General features: G+C 31.6%; 2 protein-coding genes across 4 annotated transcripts; both read right to left on the bottom strand.

Annotated features, from left to right (window-relative positions):
* Window positions 1–2,547: 2,547 nt before the first annotated feature.
* LOC18587324 (putative mediator of RNA polymerase II transcription subunit 26c) lies at window positions 2,548–5,326 on the bottom strand. 2 transcript variants are annotated; one of them, XM_018129068.2, is made up of 9 exons: window positions 4,486–5,326; window positions 4,330–4,398; window positions 4,149–4,231; window positions 3,958–4,031; window positions 3,781–3,830; window positions 3,650–3,683; window positions 3,420–3,541; window positions 2,982–3,075; window positions 2,548–2,880 (listed from the first exon to the last, which is right to left on the bottom strand). In XM_018129068.2, exons 1-9 carry the CDS (start codon window positions 4,864–4,866, stop codon window positions 2,771–2,773), a joined length of 1,017 nt encoding a protein of 338 aa, XP_017984557.1. In that variant the 5' UTR covers window positions 4,867–5,326; the 3' UTR covers window positions 2,548–2,770. The 2 variants fall into 2 exon arrangements, with proteins under 2 accessions (XP_017984557.1, XP_017984558.1); XM_018129069.2 differs by having other exon boundaries at window positions 3,781–3,827.
* Window positions 5,327–10,771: 5,445 nt separating this feature from the next.
* Window positions 10,772–17,508, bottom strand: LOC18587323 (NagB/RpiA/CoA transferase-like superfamily protein). Of its 2 annotated transcripts, none has more exons than XM_018129067.2 (11): window positions 17,427–17,508; window positions 17,257–17,342; window positions 16,992–17,146; window positions 16,117–16,404; window positions 15,762–15,891; window positions 13,896–14,003; window positions 13,680–13,782; window positions 13,482–13,607; window positions 11,826–12,019; window positions 11,348–11,467; window positions 10,772–11,157 (listed from the first exon to the last, which is right to left on the bottom strand). In XM_018129067.2, the coding sequence occupies exons 2-10, from the start codon at window positions 17,307–17,309 to the stop codon at window positions 11,371–11,373; spliced, it is 1,254 nt and encodes a 417-aa protein (XP_017984556.2). In that variant the 5' UTR covers window positions 17,310–17,342; window positions 17,427–17,508; the 3' UTR covers window positions 10,772–11,157; window positions 11,348–11,370. The 2 variants fall into 2 exon arrangements, with proteins under 2 accessions (XP_017984556.2, XP_007011104.2); XM_007011042.3 differs by having other exon boundaries at window positions 10,772–11,119.
* Window positions 17,509–20,513: the final 3,005 nt, after the last annotated feature.

Raw genomic sequence — 20,513 nt, 5'->3', positions numbered from 1 at the left:
GTACTCCATAATGTTGAAAAAGCTATCATCCATCTAGTAAGTTTACAGACAAAGATGGTGACAAAGAACACCAAAAACTCAATGCATTTTGAAGAACGTAAGGGACAGAAATCTGGACCTTCCAAGCTCCATCATGTCTCTAAGCTTACTTGTCAGCATAGTCAAAAGGACAAACAAGGTTTGGTAGAAGGCAATCAAATATTGAACAACAGCAAGGAAGAAACCTGTACCACATATAAAATACATGCAATCTGAGAACAGAGAACTCTTCAAATCCAGCAACTAAGATGGAACACAACTCATTCAATAAGACTTTAAGGATTGAAGGGATCTTTGGAGTATTAATTGTCATGAAGACCAAATATGAGTTAACAAAGAGGAGACAAGGAAGAACTATAAGAAAATTCAAAAGTTCATAATATCTGGAATCATAGATAAAATGCATTAGTAAGGATTAACACCATCTAAATACAGTTCAACTCAAGCATTGCAGTGACCAAGATTACCAATTTTAGTCATTGACCTTATGAATGTGGCATTGTAGCTCTCACCAAATGATGTGGAACTACCTTTGCATCGTCATCAATGAATCTTTTACTCTTCAAGCTCATCATTAAAAGCTTACCCTCATTAAATTCTAAGATTCAGAGGACAGAGGCAATGTGGTAATGGCATGCCACATATATAGGTTGAGATCAACAAAGAAGACCTGCAAAAATTTGTGGGAGACTAAGCTTGCTAATAAAGAGATCGGCAAACACATATATACTTGTGAACACAAGAAAAATAGATTTATAGTCACATTAGTATGTAAAAAATAAATTTGTAGGAAAGAGAGAGAAAAAAACAAAACAAAAGGAAAAAATATTGAGCAATATTTCTCATAAAAGGTTAAGAACATGAGCACTTAATATTATAGTAGAACTTTGAATTCTTTGGAGCAAAAGCACCAGTTCAGTGTAACTAGCACTCATCAAAACCAGAAGGGAGACATACAAGAAGATCCAGAATTCATGTAGCAACAGAATCAAGTTCAAGATTTTCAACATTTTTATGCATTCTAAGTTTACAACAGCTATAAATCATGGATCTCAATCACAGTTTCCCCAACAAATCTCGCTCAAGCAACTTCAGTCTAAGAAATATATAGTGTTAAACTGCTACTTTAAAACAAACCTAGAATTGATTAAAAATATCTTTCAATGTCGTATGAGAGTACCCATTAGCAGCAGAATTCAATCAATTACATCCACCAACTGGCAAAATATGCTCAAATTTGCTTTCTCTGGCAGTTGTGGTCATTGCACAAATGTTGAAGTGCAATTAATCACTTGATCAAGATATAAAGAGAGCCTTATTACTCTTGCTCTACTTAAAGCATAAGAGACAGATGACCATTTGATTCACACCACCTGCGACCAAAATTGACAAGAAAAAGAGTTAACATCATCTTAGAGAGAAAGAGAGACAGACAGAGGAAAGTTTAATCTTTCTTCTTTTCTTTATTGTTTTTTGGCTTGGGGGAGGAGGTTTGGAGTTTGTGGGTGGGGAAGGGAGTCATGTTTTGCTAAGCACTCAGCCTCGAGTAAGAGTTGTTGGCCAATAAATAAACAGCCTCAAGTGAGAGAAGTATCACAAAATGAAATGGCTTAGAGATACAACCTTTCAAAAAAATGTATATTGCACATAGGGGAACAAAAGCACTAGGATGACTGCAAAGAATCTGCAGGCGATAACAAACTTGATACAAGCACCTTTTGAAGTACAAGCAACTATTGGAAGAAAATAAAAACTAAAAATCATCAGCCAAAGTGCATGAGCCATAGCTCCTATAGATCTGTATGAACTGCCCAGAGTTCCCCCTGACCCCTCTCTACAGATGCAATAAATTTAAGGAGCCTTACCAAATAACCAGCAAAACTTAACAGTAAAATGAAACACAACATCAGTCACACTCTCAATAACCATAATCTGAGCAGCACTTCTGATAGCAACAGGAATGAAAAATCACATCCTCTGAATATGGGAGCTAGGTAGTTTTCTGTTCTCTGTCCAATGTCATTTTTCATAATTCTTTTCACAGTGAATTCCAAAATTTTCTACATGCCATCTGAGGATCCTAGCTAGGAATAGGGAAACTATACAAAACATAACCATGATGGCAGAAATTAATTTTTTGAACAAAAGAATGTTGCTCTGTGCACCCCAACAATGTTTCGCAAGACAGATGGTGTCTGCCAATTGAATCAAAATCCTTATTGCTGACTATCACACAGAACTTTTCAAAAAGTAACGTGCAAATAAATAAAAAGTAAATTATCCTCATAAGTGTATTCCACAAAGTACTCCAATATCCTAAATAATGAGTTTGCCCAGTATTCTTCAAGGTAGTGCCAGCTTGCATTTAATAAAAGAAAAAAAGAAAGACACTAACACACTTTCAAAACAAGGAGTTACCTTTCAGGGAAACTCACAAATATAACAAATTAACATCATCGCACATTTGGGGTAAGGAGGGGGGGGGGGGGGGTGTAACATGTGTCAACATAAGAATCACGGTACATCCCCAAATTGAATGGTTATGGATGTCCATGGCCTTCAAAAATTTCAGATGATTGATAAATAATTCAGTACATCTCCAAGAAAGAACATGGAAAGATATCCTATAAATTATATGAAGAGTACTCCTATCTAATACAATGATCACAACAGAAAAATAGAAACGAAAAACCTAAGATGGGACGTCTTTAAGCCAAATTCATTCACCCAATCACCAGTGCCTCCCTTGAGAACCACCTCCCTTGTTCTTCCCAAAGAAGGCATTCTTGGGTTTTGGTAGCTCATGAATGTCCATCACTTGTATCGTTCTTTGCTTTTTGGCTTCAAAAAGCACACAAAACCACAGGCAATCACATTTAGTATGAACCCAAAGTAAGGGATTCAAGATCAAACAAAATGTCGAAGAAGAGAAGAAAGCAAACCATTTTCAGCTTCTTTGTAATTTGCTTGAAGCCTTTTTCTTGCAGAAGCCAGCCTTTCAGAGTCAAAATTGCTTTCCTTTTGTTCTCTCTGTCTCTACAAAATCCCCAAAAAGGCAATTCAACAAATAGAAGTAACAAAGCTTATACCAAAAAAACGCAGCCAAATTGAATTCTTTGGACCAGGTTAAAATGGTTAATTTAAGTTGAATTGCCCTTTCTTGTCCTTTTCACTAAGACCACCTGTGTGGGCATGGTAACTACAACTTCTCATTTCTTAAAAATCATAAGCCTTGGCATTATAGACATTTCTCAAAACGGCAGTTTCGCAGCAAAAAAATCTTTTCAAAAACATGTGCTTCTAAATTTGGTATCAGACCTCCATGTCCATCGACAAAATAATAAAACAACTAGAGGCTCTAATTTGGTATGTATTTATACCTGTACATTTTGTGGAGGAGTTGAGTGAGTAGGTCTAGGTGGAGGATCTTTTCGAGGAGGAGGGATTGGCTTTGGCTTCCTTTCAGGTTCTGAATTATTCTTTTCTAAACCAAAACTCCCATCTGTCAATTGTCATCCAAAAAAGCAACAAAAAAGAAGGCTGATTAATTAAATGCACAAAGGAAAGAAACAAAGATCAAATCCAACTTTGCATCAGATTCTGTACTCACTGTGCGGATTTGGAGAATACGCAAAATCAGGAACCTATAAGAGAACAGAATCTTAGAAAGTTAAATAAAGACAGTATTTTCAGCCAACTTTAACAGGAAAGAAAAAATATGAAAAAATTAATTTCGTTTACCTGTTGACGACCATTTTGAGGAAGCTTTTGCTGTGGTGAATCTCCATCTGCTAGCAGAGAGTATTCTTTGTCATTTAACTTTAATGACATGTCAATCTCCATTTCACCTTCGAAATATTTTCTCACAAAAGGAACAAAAGAAAATTCTTCATGTTACAGTTTAGATAATAATTTTACCCATAAGTGCAGCAGATTCAAGTTCTCCAGGTTGATTCACCCTTACCCATTCATCTACAATCTCTTTCCATTTCCTGGAGAAACAAAGAACCAAGTCATATAAGAGACTTTCTTTGAACTGCTCTTTCAAACCAAAAAACCATAACAAAACATTTAAACATATATGTAAATTTCCATAAGTTCATTAAAACCTGACAAGTTGCTTCACTAATCTCCTAACGTCATTTGATGAATGCTTCCTCAATTTGTTCACATGTCTCCCGATATCAGTCTCCTGATGATAGAAATCATAACATGGCAATGGTCGTGAATCAAACAAAAACAAACTGAAAAACAAGAAAAACAAACAAAACCGCTCCACCTGATTATTACCTTGAGGGCTTGGAATGTTATATCCATATCTGCCAAGCTTTGAAGCAAATCAACCAACGAATCCTCAGACTGTAAAAACAATAACAAGAAAAACAAATTCAAAACAAAATCCAAAAATATCAAACCAACAATACAATCACAAAAAGATTCAAAGACCTGATCAGGTTCTTCAAGACTCTCCTTAATCTCAAGAACCCTTTTTTGTTCATCATCAAACAAGCCTCCATAAGGGTCCAAATCACCATCTTCATTATCCGATTGAGGTGTAAAAGGTGACTCTCTTCCTCCTTCTCCTCCTTTACCTTCGTTGGGACTGCCTTCTTTGTTCACTTGATATCCATTTGATCTCTCACCAAAATCACAGCTTTTACATCTAGTGACCATAGAAGTAGCATAAAGCCTCTCCACAATCCCATCCCTCCTTTGCTTCAACTCTTGACCATAATCCAGGGAAGCTACCAGGATTGCTGAATCAATAAAAGTCCACACATCAACACCAGCTGTCTCAAGAACTGATCTGAAATCATCCAAATCCATTACAATTCAACAAAAAGCTGATTATTTTATTTCAAATTCCCAAGGCCTGCCTCCAGGGTGGTCAAATCAAGATTGCAACTTCAGCATAATCAGATCTGATTGAAAACAAAAAGACCCAAGGCTTGAATTTTGCAAAATCTTTCCACTGACAATACGAACAACAATTCTTTTAAGTCAAAGCTGAAATGGGTTTTTGGTTTTCCCTTTGTTGGTTTTGTGAAGAAAGTTTGATGGTTTTGAGTTTGTTAATGGAATTGGATTTTTGGGGTGGAATATACCAAAATGGAGCTCAATTTTCTGGGATTTTTTAATATTATATATTTTTCCCTCTAAGAAAACTGTTTGGTTTTTGGTTGTGGGTTGAGCAAAGGCTCTGTTGGTGGTCTCTTTCTCTCAAAGACTTCCTTTTCTCTTAAGGTTTTGTTTGGCTTGTTGTGATTTGGGAGATGAACAGACAGGGAGAAAGAGAGACTTTTTTTTTTTCAAATGAAATGACATGGTTTTCTTTATTGAGAGGACAATATCAGATTAGTATAATTCTTTTGCTACAATCACATAACCGTATTTCAATCAAAGTAATTACACATTTATATGATTACAAAACTTTATTCATCTCGAGTATAATTCATTGCTTCCAAAAAAGAATGAGGTCATCTTATTGATTGTTATAAGTAACCTTTATTTAATATATTTATATAAACATATTAAAGAATATGTATAAGTCATATTACTATAAATGTAGATTGTACTCGATGATCGAATTGTTATTACGTTAAGTTTTTTTTTTTATAATTGAAGGAGAGGAGATTCGAACCCTACTTTTTAAGTAGGAGATAATGCATCAACCAATGAGTTAAATGCTCGAGTGCAAATTATTACGTTAAGTTTGATTTAATATAATTTATATATATAGATTATGTAGCTTTTCAAAAACTTATATATATATATATAATGTAAAACTATGTTTAAAAGTATTAATATAATATAATTTGTACTTTTTTATATTTTAGTTTTTAGTGTTCACATTTATTAAGTTTTGGTTTAAGAAAATTTTGCATAGAGATAAGGGCTAAAATGATTGATTCGATCTCTACTAAAATTGAACTAAAAATTGTGAAAATTTCGTAATTTTGATCAATTTTAATAAAATTCTCTAACAAATTTTAGCCGATGTAAAACTTGATCTCCTTTTAAGTTTAGTGACCTAATCAGTTTAAGTATCATTTGACATTTATATTTGGCTCTTGAAACCTAATTTTTAATAGCTAAACAATGCTAAACGCACTATAATTTGAATTAAAACTCTTTTTGAAATTAATTTTTGAACCAAATTATGAAAAACACCTTTACGGTTTGTAACTTATGGTTTATAGAAGAAATTATTAAATACCTATTATTAGTTTGAAATATGACAAAATTATCTCTTAATTAATTTTCTATCTTGAAGTAATTTAATTTTCTTTTGAAGAAAATCTAAAAATGGTATTGTTATATAAATTTTTAAACTTAAATTTCACAATATCTTATTTTTTTTATTTATCTTATTAATAAATTGCTTACGTATTATTGAAAATAACTTATTCTTTATTTCTCAATATTAATTTTCATAACATCTTTTCATACTAACATCAAATATTCAAAAAGAAAAACTTAAACCACAAATTTTCACATTTTCTCAATGTTAATTTTTTTCTATCACAATTGTTATGCCAAACTAAACCTTAATCCAACCATTAAGCTAGTTTAACTTTTAATGATCGTTAATAACAAGTAACTCCAATTATGATTTTTTTTTAACTTAAAACTGTTCCTTAAATATTGAAAATTTTATGGATAATTTAATTTGGTAAAATGAATAATTATATATATATATATATATACCCCAGTATTTAAAATAAGATTACTGACATCACCTTATATGGTATTAGTTTTGGTTGAGTACAGTGAAGTTATATTTTGAAGAGATTGGGAGACAGAATCGTGAATGGAGGGAAGATTTTGGTCCCGCGTCCACCAAGGATTTTGCGCGTGATGATGTAATTCCGAAAATAATGGCCCCCATTTTTTGCACTTAAAAATAAATAATTAAATACAACAAAATTAAATAAATAAAATAAAATAATAAAAGAATGAGATCAGATTCTATGAGCAAAGTGCTTCAGATTGGGTTGCTCTCATTAAATGCCAATTTCATTCATTCATTCATTTTGTTCAAAGGAATCATTACGTGTTTCCACTAAATAAATATATATATATATATTTATTTAAGAAAATTTTATAATTTATTGGATTTTTTAAATTTCACAAAAATAGTAAATTACAAGTTAAAAAACCCATCTCCCGAAAAAACAATTTAATGATTTGTTAAGTTCGAATCAACGACGAACTTAAGATTTTGTATGAGAATAGTTAACACGTAATTATAAAAATTATCATATTATATATATCAAGTTTTATACAATAAGTAAAAATTATCTTTTATTGTGTAATTCAATATTATATAAAAATAAATAAATTTTTTAAAATAATATTTTAATTATTGTTAATTAATAACTATAAATACCTAATAATTTAAATAAATTTATAATTTATTACTGCCATGCCATATTATTTGGAAATAATTGGTATTGTACAATTATTTAATAAAATAGCACTACTCTCTTTTGGGTCATTTTCGACTCGAATTTTTACACGTGCATCATGCTTATTTATTTAGAGTTGAAAAAGTTGGCTCAAACATTTAAATAGCTCCAAAGATTTAAGGGCCCCTTAGGTTTTCAGGAAAAAAGTTTTTAATTTTTCTTATAAATTAAAAATTGTAATAAAAAACATAATATATATATATATATATATATATACATTTTAGAGTAAATAGATTTAATAATTTCATTCGATCAAGTATATGCGTACGGATTTACCCCAATCGAAAATGATTCAAATTCAAATACAATAAGAATATAATGCATGTAATATTATAATTACATGAAAAATTATAGTACAATTTTGATGTAAAAACTTATAATAATTTGTATAATAAATTATTTATATGATTATATTATGTATAAATACTCTTTTTCGTTTTAAAATTTTAAAAAAGTTTTTAATTTTAGTGTATTTAATATATTTTATAAATTGATATTCCATTTTTTTAATGTCACAAAGTGAATAATTTTAAAACATAAAAAAATAATAAAAATGGTATAAAGGAAGTATTAAATAAATAAGGTATTCAACCCAATTAAAATAAGAATCAAGCTTACTTTGGTGAGTTGTCTAGACCTTGCTTGTCTCTAATTGCCATCTCTTACTCTTCAATCATGCTTGTTAAGTGCACTAACTAACTGTTCAAAATAATTAAAAATATTTTTTCTTTATTTAAAATTTTTATTGACTTAACATTTATATATTATTTTCGATTTTTACTCCATTCGGTTGACATTTTTTTTATTATTGAAAATACGCATTTGGATACAAAAATTAATAAAGTTTCAGAAAAATTATTTACAAAATATTTAATTTTTATATAAGAAAGCACATGATTCTATTTTTTTATGGATTGATGTTGTATTTGTCTTTAATTATTTATCTATTTTAAATCAAAATATTGTTTTTATTCATAACAATTCTTCAAAAAATATGTAAAAAAAATTTGTAAAAACCAAATAACAAAAATATCAACCAAAGGTACCTTAAATTCTTGATAAAAATGAAGCATAAAATAAGTTAAAATCTATTTTCTTAAAGCATAATATTTTTAAAAAATTCTTGAACTATTTAAGAAAATTCAATTAAGTTTTTATCTTTCTATTGCTTTCATTCGAGTCTTTATATTTTTACTTTAAATCAAATAAATCTTTATGCTTAATGGTTAATTAAATACCTTTTGTCAAAATATTATTTTTTATTTTAATATTCATGTGACGTTGAAGTGGCGTAAAGATGGATGATGAAAATTTTTCGTAATTATATTATCATAATATATTAATATGTCATATCATTATCTATTATGGTGTATCAATATACCATATTAACATAATGTAATATAAATTAAGATAAAATAAAAACGAAAAAAAAACCCTCAAAAATTGTACCAAACGAGTACAAATGTTTTCATGTGTGAATTTGGTGGAAGAAAAGGCCTTGGTACCTTTAGTTTAGGTTGCAAAAGCAAAGCACGTGGCCATTAGAACATACACGTCTCTCAATAGCTTTCAATGCTTGAAAGTGATGTCTTCAAAGGTGTCTCAATGGGAGCTCCACAGCCTTTGATTACTACTCTTTTCTTTTATTATTATTATTATTATTATTATTTATGAAGGAGCTGGTAGGGAAAGTAAGCAATTGATTTGCTTAGATTTGCTTAGATGAATACAATCCTTGAAAAAAAAAAGATACAACAATTTTATTTAGTTGAAAAAGAATTCATGCAAAATGCTAATTAATCTCGAGTAAATGAGATTGGATTTTGATTATAAGTCGAATAATATTTGTACACTCAAAGTTGATAAAAATTACTTCCCTTATCATTATATCCATTGACTCAATCTCGATATCTTATTTGAAGTTCAAACATCGAGTACGTGAAAGTTATTTGATTGGAATTATATTTTTTATGGATAATTATAATTAAAATTATTATAAAAATGAAGATGGATTAGAAAGAAATAAAATTATTTCAAAAGGGTTGGATTGAGATTAAAGGCTAGAAATTATCTTTCCTTAATAAGAAAGTAAAGAAACCCCGAAAAAGCAATGAGAATAATGCTTTCCAAAAATACTTTGAAAAGTTTGAAAGCACAAAAGAATCAAAAGACACTTGGAGCCTTTAAGACTTTCTTACTAACCCAGTGCCACATTCAAGTTGACTGCCCAATTGATCAAAATTAGGTTTAATGTTATCTTATAATAATGCATATGGGACCCCCTTCCCCCCAATCTTGGTTTTGGAATTAAATTAGTGGGATTAAGCTTAATTGTGGATTACTCATCAATAGAACACAAATCTCAATGTGTAAACCTAATTAATTATAAGGTTAGTGACTTCTAATCAATGTCGTTATCACAAATTTGGATAATGTGATTTATATTGCAATCAAGGTGTAGTCGATTGGATAATTTTGAACACAATCGGTTAAATAGGTATGAAATTAAGTGAATCTTATGACATGAAAATGTTTGTCTTTATGCAAGTTGACACACTTAATTCATGTATGACATATTTATATACATTTAATTAATTTGATATGTCATTATCAAGTTTGGATAATGAGAATTTTATTTCATTGGGGTATCACTAGATCGGATAATTTTGAGCACGATTCGTTTACAAGATATGGAATTAAGTGACCTTCTTAACATGACACGAAAATATTCGTGTTTTATGCAAGTTGACGCACTTAATTCATGTATGATATATTTATATACATTTAATTAATTGTATTAGTATTATTAATCCACATTAGTCAAGATACCTCTAATTGTGGCCAACTTCATTTTTCCTAGACAGAAAAAAAAGGGCTTGTTTGGAAGTCTATAGACTTTTCAATGCAAGTACATCTTGAAATCCACATCCACATCAGATGGGTCCAAACTTGACTTACAAAGCTCAAATGAAAAACACATGGAAAGGTCTACAGATTCAACTTAGAATCAATGTACTGTTAAGGATAAACTTCAATGTAAGATGGGTCATACTATTTAGAATATTTTATGATCTTGTCAAGGCGACAACATGATCATTTGGTAATCAAAATCATCACAAAATGTAGGGTTCAAATAAGATAACTTCAATACAAGTTGCATCTCATCTAAATCTTTTTGTTGGTAAAATGTCACACCATCCTAGCTTTCTCCTCATCATCCTGTTCTTCATAAAAGAAAAAAGGTCTACTTCATTCACTCACAGTCACTGCAACTATATATCGATGTTATTCGAAATTTCTGTGATTTTCCAAGTAAATTCAATACAGAAATATATCCCCACTATCAGTTTCAAACCAAAAGTCATACAACAGTAGATCATGAATGATTTTTGATACATGATACAATGGGAGACAAAAATTACCTTCACTTGATTTCGCTGTTTCTGCCACTACATTTCTACTTCCTAGCCCTATAATTCTTCATAATCACAATAATGGCTTTCTTTCGTTTCTCTCAAGTTTGCAGAACTTGTTTCCACAAAGTCATAACAATGGTTTCAGCAGTGACGATGCTCGGTGCAGTTTCATAATCTCTGACTTTAACTTCATATCTCCACATACAGGCATCACAAATAATCAGAAAGTTGAGCTGCAGAAACATTTGATCAAGTTCTATACGGACCAAGTTTGAAGCTAAGCTAGCTGTTAATTGATTTTTTAATATTCCAAAACTCAAATTCATGCTTTATTAACATATTAGCATCGAGTAATTATTGAGCACCATGACTCACAATTGCCTCACAACTCACAACCTCTCCATAGGCTGGGAAAGCACTTACCAGTATATCTGAGTATTGTAAACTTAATTCCCTGAAGTAGGTCTTCGTTGCACTACTAGATCATCAGCAGAGTAATAATCTGCAATGAGCCGGTACATGTATGATGGATTATGCCCTCCACTGTGAGACACAAAGCAATCAGTGACAGCAGGAGCAGAGAAAAATAGAGGAGTGTGAAAAGCAGAACCCTCTAGTGGTGGAAGAAACAGAAGAGCCAAATACATGCAATCTTTATTCTCTTTTGGCCAAGATCAATGTGAAACAGAAATATCTGAAAGGGGACTCTGCATTGCATCCCCACATCATATTGACTGGGCACTAATGCTCCATAATGTGGAAAAGTTACATCTTATGGTAATTGATTTGGAAACTTGAAATGAAATTGTAGTATGAAAGTAAACATAAAACAAATTGAATAAGAACAGGAAGGATAGAACTTTTGAATCTTTTAAGGTCTATAAAGTCCAGTTGAACTTACGTGTCAGTAATAAAGAGACTAACAAGCTTTGGTGGCACATAGTCAAATGTTGGATTGACGACATGAAGAAGAGGGGCACCATTGCCACTTCCAAAGTCCATGCAATCTGAGAATTCTCCAAAATCCAGCAACTCAGATGGGGACCGCAACTCATTCAGTAAGACTTCAGGATTGTGTGGATACAAGGGGCATAACTGCCATGCAGACCACCAATGAGTCAACAAGAGACAAGCAGAAGCTGAAGTAAAATTCAGAAATACAGGGACAGCAGAAACCATACTGTAATATTTGCATTAGCAAGCATTGACACCATCTGGGTGCATGTCAATTATTTGGCCATTTCTCTGACCATCTTCATGTCAGCTTAGTAGATCTTTTTTTTTTTGCTTTGTGATTTCTTTAGAAGGAGGCCCTCAAGAATCAATTAGCAATAATTCTCTGCAACTACACCCCAATAGTTTGCTCTTCAAGCTCATATTTAAAGTTAAACGTTTACCCTCATTATATGTCTAGATTTAAAGTAGGGATGTAATAATGCCCCATGAAAAGCTTAAGAGTAGACATGTGATCCTGGTTTGCTAATGAATTGTCTGGCATGCAAATCAACACGTCAGATGCAGCACATTAGATTTATTGCCTTGTTAATATGCAAGAAAACAAGCACCAGCTTCAAATCACTTCCGGCCAGCACCTGGGTGGCTTACAAGAGGTAATTAATAGCTGGAAAAAAATAAAGAGAAACACTTCTTATAAGAAGTATAGGACTCTACACTCTTCATTTTTCTAAACCGCTTCAAAGGAGACATGAGCACAAGATATGACCTACTAAAAAAGGAAAAAAAAGACTTTTTAATAAATTTTTTGTTTTTCACTTTTGAAAAAAATTAGTTTTTATTTTTTTAAAAAAATTTATGACATATGGCAGCCACGTGGTGCCATTTGACATCCACTTGTTCAAGTTGACATGATCCCATCAAGTAACATGGCACTTTCCTACACATTTTGATTGCTTAGAAGCCACATCACTAGATTTCGTTAAGGGTGTTATGGATTGGGGTAGATCGATACATGAAATTAAAGTTTAGTACCACATCGAAAATCTTTTAGTAAAGTTACCACATTAGACATTTTCCTAAAGTATAGGGGCTAAATAGGACATTATCCCTCTATAAAAACAAAAGTCCTATAGCTCAGACTTCAATTTCAGTGTCTAATGTGGGGTATGTTCTTTTGAAATGTTCACCTCCGTATGCTTATATTCCACTCCTCACCTCCCTTTACTAGGTACTTAATACTTCTACATCACACTTGGTGCTCAACCCCATCTTTTGCACCATCAAGCATGTTTGTACACATTTATCCTATGTACTATCTTGCTACATCAATTTGAATCCTATGCACCAATAGCTCCTCTTAGAGCCCTCATGACTTCTATCCCATTATTCATGTTCATGATACCTCAAGCTACCAAATTGAATTCATCTAAATCGGAAAAGAAAAAAAGAACCACACAAAAACACAAACTCACGCCATCATAGAGGCATAAATAAATGACAGAAAATGTATTGAAATGGAAAAAAAAAAGGTGTTTTTGCTTATTATTCCACTAAAACTTCTAGAAATTTTACTGGTCAAGCTGTTATTGTGCCAAAATACCTTGTGACTGCCAGCGAGTACAACAAATGGGACAGCATGCTTTTGAGCAGCAAGTGCAACCATGTTCAACCCAACAGGTGCTATAACTCCACCATTAGCCATGACAGCATGAGCTCCAACAATAACCTTCATATTTCAAATCTCAGATGACAGCAAGAAACTCATTACCAAGTAGGAAAACATTAAAACATCACATACCATGTTTACTCGAGAAATCATGGCAAAAACTGCAGAGTCAGTAATCAGTGTGGTCTGTAAACCTCTTGCTACCAACTCTTTTGCAAGAAGATGCCCCTGATACCTAAGTTAACACCAAGTAATGTAAAAAGAAAACTGTTACAGGGTGAACATCAGAATTGCAGCAGCTTAATTGAATGTCTTTGCTTGTAAAACATATTAGCCACTTGAACGAACCTTGGAGCACCCTCCGCAACAAATACCCGAAATGATCTTTTCTTCTCTTTTGCAGCACAAAGAAATTCCAGCACGGTTCTTGAACTGCCTAAGGTTAATATTACCTCACTGACAATATGTTTTAGCTATAATCAGTAACCAGGCAAGTTAAATAAGTGCAACAATGGGTTCTCAAAAAAGAGTGCAAAAAAGACAGGTAGAATGTGACTTGATAACACGAAGAGGCTAATGTGTTTCATATTCTTAAGACAGATGAAGAATCCTCAACATAAAATTGTCCAGGTGCTTTATGAGCATGAGCATACCAAAAGCAAAAGAGGTTTAATGGGAGATATATATCAAATATCATTTGGGCCGAGACATCATAAACAGAATGCATGCATCACACTAAATCCTAGATAACTGAATTGAAACTGTTGTCAATTAGAAGATTAACAAGATTTATCCAGGAAAGAATCTGAAGATTTGTAGACAAGCTGTAATCAATAAATTTTTTACACGTTCTTTATCATAACAACAGAGAAACCTTTTATCAAACAAATGAAACATTTGACAATCAAGAATCTTAAGAAAATCAGAAGCTAGTTTCTGCAACAAATAAAAATGATCTTCAGAAATAAAACTAGGGTGATATCCTAATGGCACTAATAGGTTCAGTTTAATTTGTGTCTCTAAAGAAAAATCATCCCTGAAACTCAAAACATTAACTTTAAGATCTCAGGCCAGATATAACCATATAAATTTCAACAGATCATACATAATGAAACAACAGGACAAATATAATCATAAAACTTAAAAGGTTATTAAACATGAAATAATATAACCTACTAGAAACAACAAGCACAGATATGGATAGGGCTGAGCATCCGGGCGGTCAACCGACGGTTTCCAGTGATTTCGGTTGAAAAAGGTTTAGTCAATCGGCTCCGGTTGAAGAGTCGGTTGATTGTGGCGATTTGGGCAGTTAATTGGTTCGGCCGTCAGTGGGGAATCCTTCACCCCTACACCGACCAAAAAACCAACCCCTATAAAGTGAAAGGCTAAGCTCTAACCTTTCTTTAACATCCTCTTTCTGATCATCCCTTCACTCTTTGCTTTGAGAACTACTCACGACACTCACAAGGGTTTCAGCTGAGCTTCTTCCATGAAATCCATTACAAGGACATGAAACCACAAGGGCATACCAACAATTCTTAAAAGAGGGTAAGTGAACTGTGAATGTTCTCTGCTACTAAAAGGTTTTCCCCTTTTTCTGTTGAAAGTGTTGAGAAATAATGGATGGCCTCAAGGGTGATGCTATGACAACATTTGAGAAGAAGATTTAAGGTTGTTGTTTTTGAGGTTGTTTGTTGATGTTTATTGTTTAGTAATGAAATCAAAGGTCTAGAAACAAGAGGACCAAGGCTTTACAAACACAACCAAAACATGCCAGGGATTCAACTGAAAGCTTTGAGAGGATATCCATCACCACCATGTTTGTATGCCAAATTTGCTTTTGAAACCGTTAGAACCGACTGCTTAACCGACTGACCATGGTCAGTCACGATTTGATTGGCTTCTCCTTTGGCTCGGTCGGTTCCACCACCCCGGTCGGCTTGATCGGTTGTGGCCTCCCCCAGTACCGAGGCCAACCAAACCGCCCGATGCTCCCCCCTAGATATGGATGTTAGGGAATGAGAAAAACCATGCCCAGAAAGGGGGGCGGGTGGTGTCAAGGAGAGCATAAGATTGAAAGCAAATCCAAGTAACCTCAGACTATCAAATGTGATTCTTGTAGTTTGGTCAAAAATTAAACAAGGAATAAGCAGTGTTTTATAGAGGTTGAAAACCAAAAAGAATGAAAAAGCTTAAGGCAAAAAAATATACTTTTGATGTATATGCTCTACTGCTTGCTCAGCAATCTGTTCATGGCAAGTATTAATGTCTTGAATAAGCTCATTGACTGCTTCAATGACATCATGCTTCAGCTTCCGGCTTCTTGAACTTTTGTCAGCAGCTATGGAGGAAAATAGAGCCCTTAAATATCAATACTCATAAATAATTTATGATGCTACAAGATTTAACATTACATGATAATCACTGCAAGACGCCAGTTTTTTAATTAACTAATATTTAACCAAATCCAGAAACATTAATCTCAGAGAATATCAATGGCAAAATCAAAATCTAATTTCATCAAGCAAATTGCAGATACAAGAAGTGTCTGAAGTAAAGAGTTCACATTTGCTTTTTCCTTCAGAATCTCCGCCGGAAGAAGAAGTATGAGGAACTGCTGCAGAATCAGGCACATCCTCAAGTAGTGTCTGCAAGGAAGGTGGACGCAAGGTGCTTCTAGAGGCAGCAGCAACAGCAGCGGCTGATAGTACAGGGCGGTCATCTCGATCAGCATCATCTTCATCGTCACTTACGGCTGATAAGTTCAATCCAGCCATAGCAGCTGTTGTCAGAGAAACATCCTCCTCTCTGACAATGTGCAAAACACGCCTGACAATATTACCCACTGCAAGCTCTGCCATCACATCCATACACTATTAACATAGAATACCAATGGGCAAGTATCTACAATCCCTATTGCATGAAGTTAGAAAACCAAAATATAACATCCGAATAAGATTGCAATGAGAAGCCAATAAAAAATTTGAATAAAATTTTTAAACAAAGAGAATCCATTCTTAGTTATTACAAATAATTTCAACTTAATGCAACACCTTCCAAAAAACTCTACTCTAACGGCACTTATTCATGCAACTCCAGCAGGACCAAACAAACGCATAAAATGCAAGACATTGCAAAGGAAACATCTACCTGTGTTCTAGTTTGAGCATAAACAACACTAACCTATTTACCATTAGACAAGTAAAATCCAGAGATTGAAATCAACACATATAGATGCACTCCTTAAAAAAATAGCAACTTTGTGCATACTCATAACATTAGTGAGAGTTCAAAAGCGTACTGTATCAATGTATGCTAACAATTTCCGCATCAGCAACATGGCATAATCATCAAACTGATACCGAATACTAACAAATTATCAAACATAATCAGCGAAACCAAATTAAACCCAAAAAAGAATTAAGGAAAAAACCTTCATACCGACAGGATTTGCAGCAATTAACCGTTCTCCAACGGCCTTGACAGAATCAATCAAAGCTCCAGCCTGGTTCGTATAAGGCACTCGTGTCTGCGAAATCACAGACCGAAGCAGTTCCGCCGTCTGCTTTGCTGTTGCCTGTGAACCCTCAATCTTACTGTCCACAAAAAAAAATTAAAAACAGTTCATAATCACTGAAAAAAACCCTAAAAGAATCTAACTTTTGTTTTTCTAAAATTAAATTAAATGCAAAAAATAAAACTTCACCGTTTTTTGAGCTGGTTAAGAAAATCATTGACGAGAGCTTGGGTGTCTGGCATCTTTCTATTACCAAAATTCACTTTTTCAAAATGCTGCAAACAATTTAATAAAATTAAAATTAATCTCATAAATTAGAAAAAAAAATTGACACTAAGCTGATTGGGTTGTTTACTTACAGAGAAAAGAGGGTTTATGCGGGAGGGACAGATGTTTTGCTTGCTGCCCACTGTCAAGTATTTTTTGCTTGGGTTCGGGTTATTTTGGGTCATGGATCAGATTTCGGGTATCGGTATCGGAATCCGGGTTGTTTAGCCTGGAGGTTTCATATTGGGCAGGGTATCCGAGATACGACCCGGCCTGTTACGATGTGGAAAATCCTCGGCACCGCCCCTTGCACGTGGTGGGTTTGGGTTTTGGACTCATTTCATTTAGGGCCATTGTGGGACATTTTGGCATATAACCCAATGCTATTTTCTTATTTTTTTAATAATTTAATCAAAAATCTTGATAAACATCTCCAAAATATATTTAAAAAAAAAATAAAAGGTTCATAATATATCTTGATAAACCAAGGATATGAGTTAGTATCGCCATTGACGAACTTGTATCCTTTCTACCAAGTCGATGATGAAAAAAGAATAAAGAAGAACTTTGGAGGAATTTGGTTTGAAGAATAAAAGATAACAATTAGAATAATTGAGTTCAAACAATTGTAGAGTAAGATTTTATGAATTATATTTAACTTTTTTTTTATTTGGAATAGATAAATGATATTATTAAGTATTTTATGAATATATTTTGTTTATATAATAATCGACTTTGGATATTTTTTAAAAATACTCCTATAAAGAAAGCAATCCGTTATTTTTTGAGATTGCTTCCAAAATACTACCGCCCGTATTACCTACCCAAAAACTAAAAAATTCCTTAATTTCTATATTATTTCTCTTTTATTTAATTTTTTTCTTTTATCATTCACATTTTTTTAAGAAAAAATCCCATACTCTAATTCAATCACTTACACATCACAACTTTTTTATAATTTTTTTTTCTGTCTTATATGTTTCTTATAATTTTCCATTGAGTTTTACTATCATTGTTACAACTTGCCTCACATAATCTTGCAAATAAGCATTGCAAATAGGCATTAGCAATCTACATTGAGAGGCTAATTGCTAGCCATGTGACATATTGTTATTTTTGAAAAAGTAAAGGTTTTTTTTTATGGTTTTTACATTTTTGCCCATTGTTTTATCTTTAAAATTATTTATTTTATATTAATTCAAATTTATGAAATTTGTTTAAAAAGTGATAAAAATAAAAATAAAATAATTAATTGAATAATTAATTCCTTGATTTCTTATTTATTCAATTTTTATTATGTTTTTGATAATGTTAATGCTTTCATACAGAAACTAGAAACTTTCATGTAAGTTTTTTTTATTTCTTTTCCTTTTATCTCATTTGATTTGTTTATTCAAATTTTTATTATTTTTATTTTTATAATATTATTATTTTCATATAGAAATCAAAAACTTTTTAAGTAAGTTTCTAAATTTTTCTTTCTTTTTAGTTTTTTTCTTTCTTTTTCTTTTTGTTATTCTTTCATGGTTTTATGAAGGATGGAATACTTATTGTCATTATTGGAAAAAAAGTTCCACAAATACCAAATGTTAGAGTCATTAAAATTACTAAGTAAAGTCACTTAATGTATTTTATGTGTTCTTAAGTTGTATACTGCAACCTACATTCACAACTATTAAAATAAATTCCCACTTAAACAATGATGCAATTTTTATATTTTCTATACATATTACAATTAACAAATAGCTTCATACTTCGTTGACTACCATATAAAGATTGAAATGTAGATATATTTGAACAAACATTATTTTACTTATATCACACAGGTGCATCACATGAACATACTCTAGTACATATAAAAGTATGTTGTTGAAAAACTTTTTAATCGATGAAAATAATCATATTTATTAAATATATTTTTAGACTATACTTATACTCATAAAGTTCAAGAGCTTTCTTATTAACATTAAGACAAGGTAAGGAGGGTTTAAGTGGGATAGAGATGTTTCACTCGCGGCTCATTGTAACATAGATCATTTTAAAGATTTTATTTTTGAAATATAGCCATGTGACATATTGTTATTTTTGAAAAAGTAAAGGTTTTTTTTTATGGTTTTTGCGTTTTTGCCCATTGTTTTATCTTTAAAATTATTTATTTTATATTAATTCAAATTTATGAAATTTGTTTAAAAAGTGATAAAAATAAAAATAAAATAATTGATTGAATAATTAATTCCTTGATTTTCTATTTATTCAGTTTTTATTATGTTTTTTATAATGTTAATGCTTCCATACAAAAACTAGAAACTTTAATGTAAGTTTTTTTTATTTCTTTTCCTTTTATCTCATTTGATTTGTTTATTCAAACTTTTATTATCTAGATTTTTATTATTTTTATTTTTATAATATTATTATTTTCAAACAAAAATCAAAAACTTTTTAAGTTTGTTTTTAAATTTTTATTTCTTTTTATTTTTTCTTTCTTTTTCTTTTTTTTATTCTTTCGTGGTTTTATGAAGGATGAAACACTTATTGTCATTGGAAAGAAAGTTCCACAAATACCAAATGTTAGAGTCGTTAAAATTACTAAGTAAAGTCACTTAATGTATTTTATGTGTTCTTAAGTTGTATACTGCAACCTACAGTCACAACTATTAAAATAAATTCCCACTTAAACAATGATGCAATTTTGATATTTTCTATACATATTGCAATTACCAAATAGCTTCATACTTCATTGACTACCATATAAATATTGAAATGTAGATATATTTGAACAAACATTATTTTACTTATATCACGTGGATGTATCACATGAACATACTCTAGTATATATAAAAGTATGTTGTTGAAAAACTTTTTAATTGATGAAAATAGTCATATTTACTAATTATATTTTTAAATTGTCATTTAAAAAATTATTATAATTAAATCATTAATATTTTAAAAATATTAAATAATAACTGGAAATAGAGAAGGAATAGCTTAGCTATTCCTCATACCGAATGTGTCCTTAATTTTTTATATATGAGGTTTTGGACTTCCGTCCTTTTCCTTTAATAGTCTTTTTATATTTTCTAATTTTCAATTCCCTTTTCCAGATCGATCATTTCCTTTCTCTCTACTCTAATTTTCAATTGCCTTTTCAGATTAGATATTTGCTTCCTTTCAATCTCTAC

Source organism: Theobroma cacao, chromosome 10 (genome assembly GCF_053813885.1).
Source record: "Theobroma cacao isolate CCN51 chromosome 10, ASM5381388v1, whole genome shotgun sequence".
Classification (NCBI taxonomy): Eukaryota; Viridiplantae; Streptophyta; class Magnoliopsida; order Malvales; family Malvaceae; genus Theobroma; species Theobroma cacao.
The sequence above is the reverse complement of the archived record's forward strand: the minus strand, read 5'-3'. Positions and strand labels throughout refer to the sequence as shown.